Source organism: Aspergillus homomorphus (genome assembly GCF_003184865.1).
Source record: "Aspergillus homomorphus CBS 101889 unplaced genomic scaffold BO97scaffold_62, whole genome shotgun sequence".
NCBI classification, from domain to species: Eukaryota; Fungi; Ascomycota; class Eurotiomycetes; order Eurotiales; family Aspergillaceae; genus Aspergillus; species Aspergillus homomorphus.
The window spans coordinates 40168-51686 of record NW_020291948.1 but is presented as its reverse complement, the minus strand read 5'-3'; the positions used below and the strand labels follow the sequence as shown (position 1 = coordinate 51686).

The 11519-nt window shown below is 51.1% G+C and overlaps 5 protein-coding genes across 5 annotated transcripts; 1 reads left to right on the top strand and 4 right to left on the bottom strand.

Annotated features, from left to right (window-relative positions):
- Positions 1 to 41: 41 nt before the first annotated feature.
- BO97DRAFT_356034 (transient receptor potential ion channel family protein) lies at positions 42 to 2297 on the bottom strand (the record flags this gene model as incomplete). Its single annotated transcript, XM_025692155.1, has 2 exons — positions 42 to 361; positions 434 to 2297. 2 exons carry the CDS (start codon positions 2295 to 2297, stop codon positions 42 to 44), a joined length of 2184 nt encoding a protein of 727 aa, XP_025546723.1.
- Positions 2298 to 4765: 2468 nt separating this feature from the next.
- BO97DRAFT_399758 (MmgE/PrpD family protein) lies at positions 4766 to 5462 on the bottom strand (the record flags this gene model as incomplete). The annotated part of the gene is made up of 2 exons (XM_025694260.1): positions 4766 to 4949; positions 5008 to 5462. The coding sequence occupies 2 exons, from the start codon at positions 5460 to 5462 to the stop codon at positions 4766 to 4768; spliced, it is 639 nt and encodes a 212-aa protein (XP_025546722.1).
- Positions 5463 to 5699: 237 nt separating this feature from the next.
- Positions 5700 to 6851, bottom strand: BO97DRAFT_356062 (telomere length and silencing 1 family protein; the record flags this gene model as incomplete). Its single annotated transcript, XM_025692157.1, has 3 exons — positions 5700 to 5953; positions 6014 to 6396; positions 6466 to 6851. 3 exons carry the CDS (start codon positions 6849 to 6851, stop codon positions 5700 to 5702), a joined length of 1023 nt encoding a protein of 340 aa, XP_025546721.1.
- A 233-nt stretch (positions 6852 to 7084) lies between these two features.
- On the top strand, positions 7085 to 9093 carry BO97DRAFT_399752 (actin family protein). Its single transcript, XM_025694259.1, has 3 exons — positions 7085 to 7318; positions 7427 to 7925; positions 7987 to 9093. Exons 1-3 carry the CDS (start codon positions 7276 to 7278, stop codon positions 8861 to 8863), a joined length of 1419 nt encoding a protein of 472 aa, XP_025546720.1. The 5' UTR covers positions 7085 to 7275; the 3' UTR covers positions 8864 to 9093.
- A 157-nt stretch (positions 9094 to 9250) lies between these two features.
- Positions 9251 to 11230, bottom strand: BO97DRAFT_473554 (uncharacterized protein; the record flags this gene model as incomplete). Its single annotated transcript, XM_025700249.1, has 3 exons — positions 9251 to 10200; positions 10256 to 10878; positions 10947 to 11230. 3 exons carry the CDS (start codon positions 11228 to 11230, stop codon positions 9251 to 9253), a joined length of 1857 nt encoding a protein of 618 aa, XP_025546719.1.
- Positions 11231 to 11519: the final 289 nt, after the last annotated feature.

The following is an 11519-nucleotide window of genomic DNA, read 5'->3' as shown; positions in this document are numbered from 1 at the left end:
AAGAACAAATCGTAAGCCTTAACCTGCCTTGACTGGAGAGGTTAATAGGCAAAACCATAGCCGGGGGTGGTTGCAGGGTGCTTTTCAGGAGCATCATGACTGTCACGGCTCCGCCGACTCTCCCGGCTTGCGATACGATCGTGTCGCTCGTCGAGGGGATATCCGGATCTGACTAGGCGATCCATACTTCCAGTGGGACTCTGCCGTCCTGGGTGATCGTACTGGTCACGGTAGGGCTCGTAGGGACCGGTGAAGTTGAATTTGCTCATCTCGGCGTAATCCTTGCGAGGAGGGTTGTCCATAAGGAGAGACTCGCGGGCGTCCAAGGGGGTCAGGTCGTCCATGTCGCGATTCAATTTGTCTGTATCAGGAAAGAGACGATTAGCATACTTTTTCCATTCCACCTAGAGATTCGAGGGATAGTGCGTCTTACCAGCTTCTCTTCTTCGCTTCGCATGGGGGTTCTCGCGGCAGCAGAGAAGGATTGCGTTAACGCAGATCAGAATGGCCAGGATGCCCGTGAAGCCAGCCTGAACCGCGATGAGGACAATGCCGGTGACTGTCTTGGTCGTCTCGGAGAGACCGAGCTCATCCACAAAAATCAAAACAAGGACAACTGACAGAAGGCGTACCACTTGTACGCTGGTGTTGATCCACTGGCTCGACTTGACAACGTATGGTCTATTCCACAGCAGCATGGCCAACATAAGCGCCTCGACAATAAGCTGACCGGCACTTTGCGCAAGCCCATGACCATCACCTGCCGCGATGATACAACCTTTAGCGAACATGTACACAATCGCAGGCACGAAGATCCACCAGTAATCCTTCTTGTAGTTATCGTAGAAAAGACTGTACTTGCGCCAGGTTTCGCCATCGTCGTACAGGCGAGACGCATCACCTTCAGATTTTTTGAACTTCCGCGCCAAATAGGCAATGCGAATACCGAAGAACAAGAGCACGGCGGTGAATACAACCAGAGCAACAGCAGCCAGGATCTTTGCCGCCCAGGAATCTCCGCTGCTGAGTTGGTAGACACACCAGATCACCCAGATTCCATATAGGATCAAGATCAAGTTGGTGATTGTTCGCCCAAGGAGGCCCCAATAGTCCTTGCGAAAGTTGGAAAGCTTCTGAGGGAAAGATCCATACAAAGCCCACACTTCGAGGATGACCTTAAGAAGCAAAATTCCAACGGTGATGGCGGCAACGAGGATTGCGAAAATAAGTAGCACGGTCATAAACGTGTTCCCCTGCGGCACAGTCAGTTGCTCCGCATATGCCTCGATTCCCGACACCATATGCTGCAGTCCACCACTGCTGCTGGTACTGTTGGAGGTACTATTAGTGGTGGTGGAATTCGACGTTGTGAGCTCGCGGGCGACCAGGTGGGAAGCACCAATAGCCCATTCAAGCGCTCGTTTTGACTTGCTGCTCGAATTCGATGTAGAGCCGCTGGAATACACCAGACTAGCGTTCCTCAGATACTCGTAGCTGTTTTCCGTCAGATTTCCACCTGTGACCCGGCGGAAATTATCTATAGACTCTTGCATTTGGCCCCAAGGGATCAGGCCTGTGCTGAAGGCGAAATTCTTAGCAAAGCTGCGATAGACCGTAGGATAATTGACGCTGAGCATCCCGTTGGTGGCCATCGTGTGAAACCAAGTCATCACGTCGCCGAAAGTAGGACTAGATGTCGAAGCTCCAGGGTGACCAGCAGCACCTAGAGCAGACAACCCGCTCACGGCCAGAGCTGCCCCTGCCACACCAGCAGCGGCATAAGATACACTTGCAACCTGCATCGTCTTGCCATTACTCAACTCTGTCTGGATGCAAGCTAGCTCTTCATCGTTGTTATCCTTAGACATCAATTCAAGCTTCACTTGACCATCTAAATCGGGAATGGCGAAGGCAATCGACGGGATTTGGCTGGCGATTGAATCGGGAACCTGCATCTGTCCCTGGGCTTGGAAGCTGCCGGCCGGCACGGGGCAAAGAGCTGCCGTGTAGTACTCAGTGCCACATGGATCGAAGATTTTGGAATAAAGTTGATTGCCGTACGCGTAGATTGTGATGGAGCCAGTAACATTCTGTTCTTTCGCATTCGTACCGCCGACATTGTAAATGAGTTCGTTTGTTGATTTGGTATAGGTGACATCAAGGTTGTTGACTTCAATTGCCGAATCCGTCAGACACGTTGACAGACCATTAGTACTCAATGTGTCGGCAGCGAGCGTATGAGAAGCCCACAAGCTCAACGTAGTCAGCGTGATCTGTGAAATAGGACTGGTCCGCATTTTCGTCAACAATCGGCACAGGTCGTCAGACTTCTGGTTTCAAAGCACTAACATCAAGAACCTCTACTTCTTGATGCTCAAAATGATTGGAAAGGCCGGCGAAACGGCTATGATTAGCAAAGGTATGCGATGAAGCCCCAATCCAGTCAAATCGCGCAGCGACTTGATATGAACGAGGTCCACAAGGGGTCGACAGGATCAACCTGGACAGAACGGAAGGAAGATGAGAAGGACGAGAAATGTCCGGTCGGAAATCAACGACGCGACGGGAGTCTTTCGAGCAAATGAACGGCAAGGTAATCGAAACCCCTCACTTGCTGGCCGTACTTTCTCTTGCTAGGCTCAGCAATTATTAGTTATGTTCACTTCAGGGTCAAGGTGCGTAGGTCTGCTGAGGAGGTCCGGCGGAGCCTCGCAAGTTTTGACAGTTGATCTCTGAGGTGATGATCGCTTTGTTCTCTAGGGATCGAGCAGCGGAGGAGTTGTCAACAAGACAGAGAGCGAAAGGGAGATAAAGCAAACGAGTGTCCAAGGGGCATCGATCGATAGCAATCACAGCCTAGGCAATTTGACAAAGCAATGCAAGAGACCGAACAAAAGTGTGCAAGAGAATCGAAACGAGGTACGGAGTATAAACTAACTAGCAAAGAAAGAGTGTGTGGTTGGAGGGGAGGTGTGTGGGTGGGATGGAGACAAGCGGCAAAAGGAGAGGAAGGGGAGGGAAGAGAAAGCAAGAGGCTGCGAGGAAATCCCTACTGCCAGCCCTGTGGAGTAGGTAGTAGGTACAGTGCTACCAGTACTGGTATGTACTCCGGCCATCTCTGTCTAGTGAATTTCTAGTGATGATCTTACAATTTAACCACTTAGACTACCCTAAGATTGGCATTACTGAAAATTGAAGCGCCCAAGAGGGCGGAACGGGATGGACCACAGCATCACTAGAGCCCGGATAGGATTAGCCAGGGGCTGCGAAGCTGAAACATAAGAGATTGATTGGCTAAGGACGGCCACCCCCGCTCCACTGCACTCAATTGGGATTGGTCAAACTGACGAGGCGGGTGAGTTAGGTGTTAGGTTCTAGGTAGGTAGTTTTAGGTACCCAGGTACTGTAGTGTAAGGTAGATACTTAATCATAGATTACTACTATAGTTACTTGTACTGTACCTCCTTCCCTCTTTTTTCCTTCCTCTTATTCCTCCTCCTTCCTCCTCTTTTCCTCTCTTCTCCTCTTCCTCCTTTTACCTCTGCCTCCTCCTCCTCATACTACGTAGATAGGATTTGTACCTGAACCTGGTCTATTACCTAATTTAAGGGCATGAATGTAGTGTCCTCATAACAATACACTAATGATAAAAACACTACTCAGTAATGTCAGAGGGTGGCACTACTACTACTAATAATATCTAGATTCATTTACCCCTGATGCTGGATGTCCAACCACGGTTCTTGCTTGGTACCAGTCGCGGGTCAGGAACGGCCCAGCTGTTAGCGACTGGCGCCTACTAGAGCCAGTCTAGACTCTTCCATACGTACTTACCACCATCATGGATTAAAGTATCCGACTTTGTATTAGGTTTACACTTGGAAGAGCCACACACAACTTGAAGAGGGTAGAACTGAGCACAGGGCAGATTGTCGTTAATCATAAGCAACTGTAGAGGGAGGGTGCGGTGGGCAAGGGGAGTGAGGGAAAAAAAAAGGTCACCGTCTAAAAGAAAGATACTAGAAATAAAGACAGACAAACCAATCCGTGACCCCGACTGACCGACTGACTGACAGCAAGACAATTGAAACAAAGAAACCAACCAACAGGTCCTCACGTCCTCCGAAGAGTCGAGACAAACAAAACCCGGCCCCACCGACCTGAAATCGCCCCAAGACAACAATCCAAACGGCAGACTTGGACCACACCCGCACACTCTCTCATTTCCTTAACAACTCTCGGAACGAACATCAATATCAATTATAAAGAACGATCACTCAGGCAGGGGAAATCCTCTACACTGTTGACTAGTTAGATTACTTGTGAGCCCCAACTACTCTGAGATGTTAGCTGCTAAATATATGAATTTACTATGTAGTTATTATTATCATCTCCCTGTGGAGCTTCGCGTGACAACATAGACCGGGTGGGCTAATATCATGATGTCCTTCCGGGCACTCGTAGAGCAAAGCTTGGTCTTTTGGGGGCATTTGGGGGCAACCCTCATCATCTGTATCTATGATACGAGCGAGGAAATTACAAGGCTTGCATCAATCTTACAGTTACTTCTCTTCTCCCTCTTCCAGAATGAAGGTTCAAAAAAATAGAAAATTGTATTCTTCTCCGGGCAGGCGGTAGGAATTCAGCGCAACGGTTGCATTCTTTCCTCGCTCTTTCTCTGATTTAGGTTGACAGACAGGGGCATCCACGTGATTAGGCTAATGATGGTGACTTGGGGCCGGAAACAGCTGAGGGATACACCCAGTCACTTATTATATTTCAGGGCACGGCACCGGTCGGATTTGGTATGCGAGCCGAACATTTCACGAATGCCGGTCACTTGAGTCGCGGCAAGACCGATCGCATGGGCCATCTTTCCTGGATTGAGGTCCAAGCGTCGCGATACTGCTACAGCTGCCCTGATCGAGCCCGTGGAGCCGGTGATATGCCTAGTCAGAAGACTGGTTGGCTGGCTTAGTGCCTAGGATTGATCAGGGATGCTCTTACCAGCCCACATCGTAGTGGCTCGGCCAGACTGCTAGCCCGATCTTACATTCAAGTTCAATCCCGGCAGTAAGGGCAGTGAGGAACTCGGCACCGGACACTGGTCGATTGAGTGATTGAGCGAAGCTCAGAAGGGCAGCTGCCACAGGCCCTGTCGGTTGGAAGATCGTTTCTAGGTGGGTGTCATCACAATCATGAACATGCGACGGGATACCATTGAGCAAGGCTGCATGCTGCGCATCTACTTGGACGCCTTGGGTGCCCAGCAAGCTCGAAGTCGGGGCGCCGAAGAATCGGGGAAGGGAATTGCGTGCGATCGAAACGGCGGGGTGATCGCTGCCCCCAACAGCGCACCCAACCCAATTATGAAAACTTCGGACGGCTGCATCAAGGACGCCAGGAGGAATAGAAGAAGGATTGAGGCTGCTGGCCCAACGTGCAGCGTTTAAGGTAGCCATTGTAAGTAGAACGCGAGGTAGGTCGTAAAGCATGAAGTCGCCGCGTCGGGAGGGGGTGGGGCAAAAGTCGTTGAGCAGAGGTACGAAGTTCGAACTGGTATACTGTCACAGTACGTTAAACGTACGACCTGGGTGGTCTCGTTTCTCGTTCCCTCATCTAAATTTACTGCTAAGTATCACCGCTGCTATGTTGCATCCTTGCCCTTTCGCCTTGAGAAGCAGTATCGTAGCGAAGGCTTATTTCCGTGCTGATTTCTCCTGCATCTCACGCATTGCAGCTCGAGCACTTCGACTGCCCCCCAACTTTGGCCCTCGAGGGGCTTCGGCCTTGGTGGTTTTAGTATTCCTCGCTCGCGCCACACGACGACGAGACTGAATAGCATCAAGAAAATCTTTTCGGAACTGTTCTGCCACCCTGTCGTCGGCGGCTTGGTCATCTGCGTCCTTTGCTCCGTCTTCCTCATCTTCCGATGGGCCATGATAGACGTCCACTAAATTCGGGTAAGGGCTTGTGAACAAACAGGATATATGGATCCTAGAAAGAAACTCACATTTACTCTCTCGCAAAACTTCTTCGACCAATCGATCTCGTTCAATGTCCTCACTGGTTCGTCGTTTCCGGTTGCGCCAGGATCTCTGTTCCTTCGCTGGGGACATCGCCTTGGAGCTAGATACTGCCGCAAGAGCCAATTCGCCATCATCACCAGCGAGCTTTCTAGCAGCAGCTTCAGTCCGGGCGATGTTCAGTAATTTGGTTTCCTGACCGAGGTCAATTTCGTGTAGCTTTCCTAATGACGCCGGTTCACGATGTGGTAGGTCGATTATCGAAGGGGCAGCTGTCGCTGTGGTCGTCGAAGACAAGCCGTCGCGAGTGCTCTCAGTGGAAACGCTGCCTTGATAACGCTTCGTCATCTCGGACTCTATGTATGCCATCCTTATCTCGTTAGCCAACGATGCGACCGGAACTGATCAGGGGTGGAGGATCTCGGGGGTACGGTCGTACATATGCTTGTCAACGTCCACCGTCTGCCCTGTATGCGCTGTAAATCGATCACACATAGATTGCAACCTTGCCGTCTCGATGTCCTCGGCCGCTGCACATGTTATATTGGTCTGGTTCTCGCCTTCCAGTAATGGCCGCGAAGCGGTGGAAAATTCGATGCCTCCTCTCCGAGCTCGTTGTAACCGCCGAAGACGCGCGACATCTAAGGTATGTCTAGTGTCCAAACCATCCGGCTGAGACTGAGACAATGGGCCTCCTGGCGGCCGGCTATCATCTTCCGCGGCAGTAGTTTGCGCATCCTCTGAGCTGTCGTCCGGTCGGCGTCGCGGGAACTTTCTCTTCTTCACTGGACGGAAGAGAGAAGCCGGGCCGATATCTGCATCCATAGTTACATGGACAAGCTATAGCTTGTTTCAGAGGTATCGGCGAAACAAAATGACTAAAAAAAAAAAACTTTAAATCTTAGTAGAATAGGCTCTGCTGGACGATGATGGTGGTGGTGGTGGTGGTGGTGGTGGTGGTGGTCTTGCGCTGGCGAGTACAAGCTGCGGCGCCGGGCTCGACCGCGGCGATTATTCATTCCTTCAATGCAATCGCCATTCATTCCCGCCTGCCGTGCAATACATTCATTTCCCTCAACAAACCCGGTTGGCACCCAGCGCTGTATGGCTTGTCTATTACCTCTTTTCAATTCAAATCTCTCCTTCGTATTTTTCTTATCTTATTCATTACCTCAAGCCAATTTGTAAGAACCTATACTGTTACTCCGATCTCTTCATCCGGACAAGCTGTGCCCTTGACCTTTCAGCCATGAACCCTTCCATTCCGCCCTCAACAGCCGAATACGGTGGAGGTATGTCAAATATCTGGGTGCGCGTTACTAAGAGACGGATTCATGCGCCAGCTACGGCCTTCTGAGGTGATTTTGCTCTGGCACTTGCTGACCGCTGGGAATGCACAGACGAGGTTTCTGCGATCGTGCTTGACCCGGGCTATTCCACGACACGCGCTGGATTCGCTGGTGAGGATACACCAAAATCGTTAATCCCAACCTACTACGGCAAATACACCTACGATGGTCAGGAAAAATTGATATTCGGGGATGATGTCTTCGTCACGCCTCGTCCTGGCCTTTCAATCCATAACCCAATGGGTCGAGATGGAATAGTAGAAGACTGGGACATGGCCGAGAAAGTTTGGGAGTATTCATTCACCTCGCGCCTTACAGGACCCAAACCTGGGAATCCCCTGCAGAATGGGTTGAATGACACCGCAGACAGCGAGTTGCCCACGGAGATGGAGGGGGTGGAGACTGAAGAAAAGCCTCTGGCGGATAGCCCATTGTTGATGTCAGAGCCAGGTTGGAATCCCACAAAAGCCCGCGAGAAGACCATCGAGATCGCTATGGAAAAATGGGGCACGCCAGCCTTCTATCTTGCAAGGAATGGCGTTCTTGCAGCGTAAGTCGCCTACAGCCCTTTCTCAAGTTGACTTGTTCCATTGACTGACTTCTTGTTTTAGCTTCGCGGCCGGCAAAGCTTCCGCGTTAGTTATCGACATCGGTGCATCCAATCTATCCATAACTCCGGTCCATGATGGGATGATCCTGAAGCGAGGGGTTCAGCATTCCCCTCTTGGCGGAGAATATATCTCGTCGCAACTTCGCGCTCTCTTCAAGGCAAACACACCGCAACCGATTTCCATAACACCCCATTATCTCATCTCCTCCAAAGTTGCTGTGGATGCCGGGCAGCCTGCACAAGCTAAATACAGGACCTTTCCACCAGAGAAGGGGCCGGACCCATCCTATCGCACCCTTCTTGAAGAGCGGACGCTGTGTGAATTCAAGGAATGCGTGGTTCAAGTTTGGCCTGGGCCTAACAAGCTCTCTGCAACGGGCCCCAATGGGGTTTTAAACGAGGACCTTGCCAAGGCCAGTCCCGGGCGGCCTTTCGAGTTCCCTGACGGCTATAACCAAGTCTTCGGCGTCGATCGCTATCGGGTAGTTGAATCTCTCTTTGACGCAAAGGCCGCGATTCCGGATTCTGAGTCGGCGTTCTCGCCACCCACGCAGGTGCAGACCGTACCCGAATTAATAAAAAATGCGCTGAATGGTGTTGACGTGGACGTTCGCCCACATCTCTTGGCGAACGTTGTTGTGACAGGTGCCTCGAGCTTGCTCTACGGGTTTACGGACCGCTTGAATCAAGAGTTGATGCAGATGTACCCGGGACCGCGCGTGCGGATTTCAGCGCCAGGAAACACTGCAGAGCGAAAATTTGGCTCTTGGATTGGCGGAAGTATCCTGGCCAGTCTCGGAACTTTCCATCAACTATGGATCTCGAAGAAGGAGTTCGAGGAACACGGTCCTAACATTGTTGAGAAACGGTGCAAGTAGGAATACTTTGTTTGCCTGTGTCATACTATCTGTTTTCGAACCACTTTTCAAGGTAGTGGAAGGTGGCTGTTGCGGTACCTTTCATGGATTGCTTTCGCGCTATCATATGTGATGAAAACCCGGAGGACGACCTCATACGAACTTCTAAGTTCATTCTCGGTGATGTTATCTATTGGCTATCGCTATGGTACTGTGTCAAAATAAAGACTTTTGCTTTGCGAGCACTGGACATGCTTGGCCTGTACACTATCACCTGTCATGTATTCCTACCACGTAAGGCTGTATTCACGATAAACCTCGATCTCAGCATCATCGACGTAGTACGTACTATATCCCGAGCCGCGCTTGGTTTGTCACGTGGTGGTATGATTGTTGTGCAATCCGCCTTCACCACGGCTTCTTCGCCGTTTGCCCGGGTATGGAAGGAAGGGCTGTAATGATTGGTTGCATGGGTTCTTTTTGCTTCCTAACGCCTTCATTGATAGTACTCTTGATTTTGAGCGCCTTCCGTCCTTGAGGGTGACTTGTCTGGGCCGGAAAGAGGTGGAAGCGGGGCGCTATATCGGATTTCGGTTTTAATGAATACGTGTTGAGCGTTTCCGAGTCTTTTTCCGGGAGCCAGGCCATATCTACGGTTGAGACTGGATCAAGGACGTCAGTTTCTGCACCACGCACCGCATCATCATCTTTGGGCGATCCGGAGTGAAACTTGCTCCACGGTCCATCCTTCGGGGGCCCAGAGGTATTCACGACAGCACCTTTCTCATTGCGTGCTACAGTGTCCCAGACGTCTTGCACACGGTCCGATCTGAAGAATTGCAGCAATTGGGTTTTCATTGCTTCACGCCTGAGCGAACCGTGAGGCATAGGAGGCTGGTCGGCCTGAGGAGGAGCTAGCCGTCCTTGTTGTTTCCTGCTTTTGTGAAAAATCTTTAACTGATCCAGAGAGATGCTTCGAGCCCTGGATGCCCTAGATGGCGCAGTGGATGGTCTCTGGACTGGCTGGTCCCGAGGTTCCGTCGGCTTCAATGTGGGTTTTGAGAGCGTGACTGGGTTGCGCTGAATGCTAGGGGCAAATATCCTGGAGGTCTTTCTGTCTGCAGCGTCAATGACGGACGTCGCTTGGTCCGTCATCTGGAAAGTGTTATCTTCAGCATCTCTCTTCGCTGTCCTCCTTAGATTTGGCACACTTTTCTGCGTCAGTCTCCGGCGTTCGGCCGGCCAGGCAAGCGTTGCTGATTGCGTAAGGTCTGGCGCACGAGGAAGAGGTTTATATGAGATAGAAGAACAGGGCCCAGGAGATGGATCCCTCCCAAAGACTCCTTTGAGCAATCGTCCTCGCAGAGGGCGGTTAGAGCCATGTGCAAAAGAGCCCTATGCTTGTGTTAGTACTCACGGGTTGAGCATTATGAGATATTTTGATACTAACCGCGGACTTTCGACTTGCCACGCCGACACGTCGTTGCATTTCAGTGACGGCCAAGCCGAGTGGAACAAGTGCATGCTGAAGCGCCACGCCTTTCCGTTGGAGCTCCGAGAACGCGCCATGCCAACCTTCTGCATTTGATAGCATGGCATTATAGATAGCTACCATCTTTGCAGGCAATGGATCATTCTCATTTGCCGACTGTAGGAGGTATTTCCACAGAGAACCAATGGCCTCCCGTCCTTTCTGTATGTCCTTCAAGGCATCCTGGACTGCGACCGTAAATCTTCCGATCGCATGTTCGATCCTCTCATTATAGTCAGTGATGGAGAGACGAAAGCTACGGTCCCCTAGCATCTCGTCGAAAACATCTAGGTTTTCCAGAGGCAGGCTCAGGTACTGTATGCGTGTGCGTACATCAAGCCGTATGATTGAGAAATCATCCGCAGTTCTCCCTAGAAAACCATCTACTTCATCCACATGGGATTGGAGAATCTTTAAGACTTCCGCATCTGACTTGGCCAGTCCTCCAACAAGGAGATGGACTCCAAAAGACATTTGAGCGGTAAGCTTCCACAGTGGATGGTATCTGCCGCGGTTCAGCCTGTCATTTCACTATCAAGGCGTTCCCGACAACGCAAGCCCTGGACCACTTACCGTTCGTCAACCCTTTGGCGCCATTTTCGACCACAAAGCCGTTCATACTTGGAGGTTTCAAGGAGATCTCGACGTCGGGTTTGGGCGTCAAGCTCGACCGTTTCACATCGTGTTGCATCGCGGGCTTCCGCTATTGACTCTTCGAAAGGACCCTGCAGCTGAGGGATCGGGTGCAGCGACAACTGGCCGGTATGCTTTTGGCCAGATTCGATGTAGCCTCCTCGTCCTTTTGAGGCATCAGCAGAGGCGGCCTGGCCCCCTCTCTTTGCAGGCACGCTAGCCATAAAGAATATGCTGGCTTGTCTGGTGGCACAACTCGATCCAAAAGAGATTGTTAGGCCAAACCCTCCATTCGCATTCAGCAGTAGGAGCGATCGTGAAGGAATGCCTCTTCTACAGGCTGTATGCCAAGTGAAACATGCATTCAAACTCCATCGAACAGCGCAGCCAGGTTGGAGGGTCCCATTGTATATCAAGCCGGAAGACAGCTCAGAGCTAAATCTGTGTGAAGATGGAGAGGCTGCCACGGAATAAACTGCAATTTGTGGCTTACCAAAGCCCAGATAGCGAAAG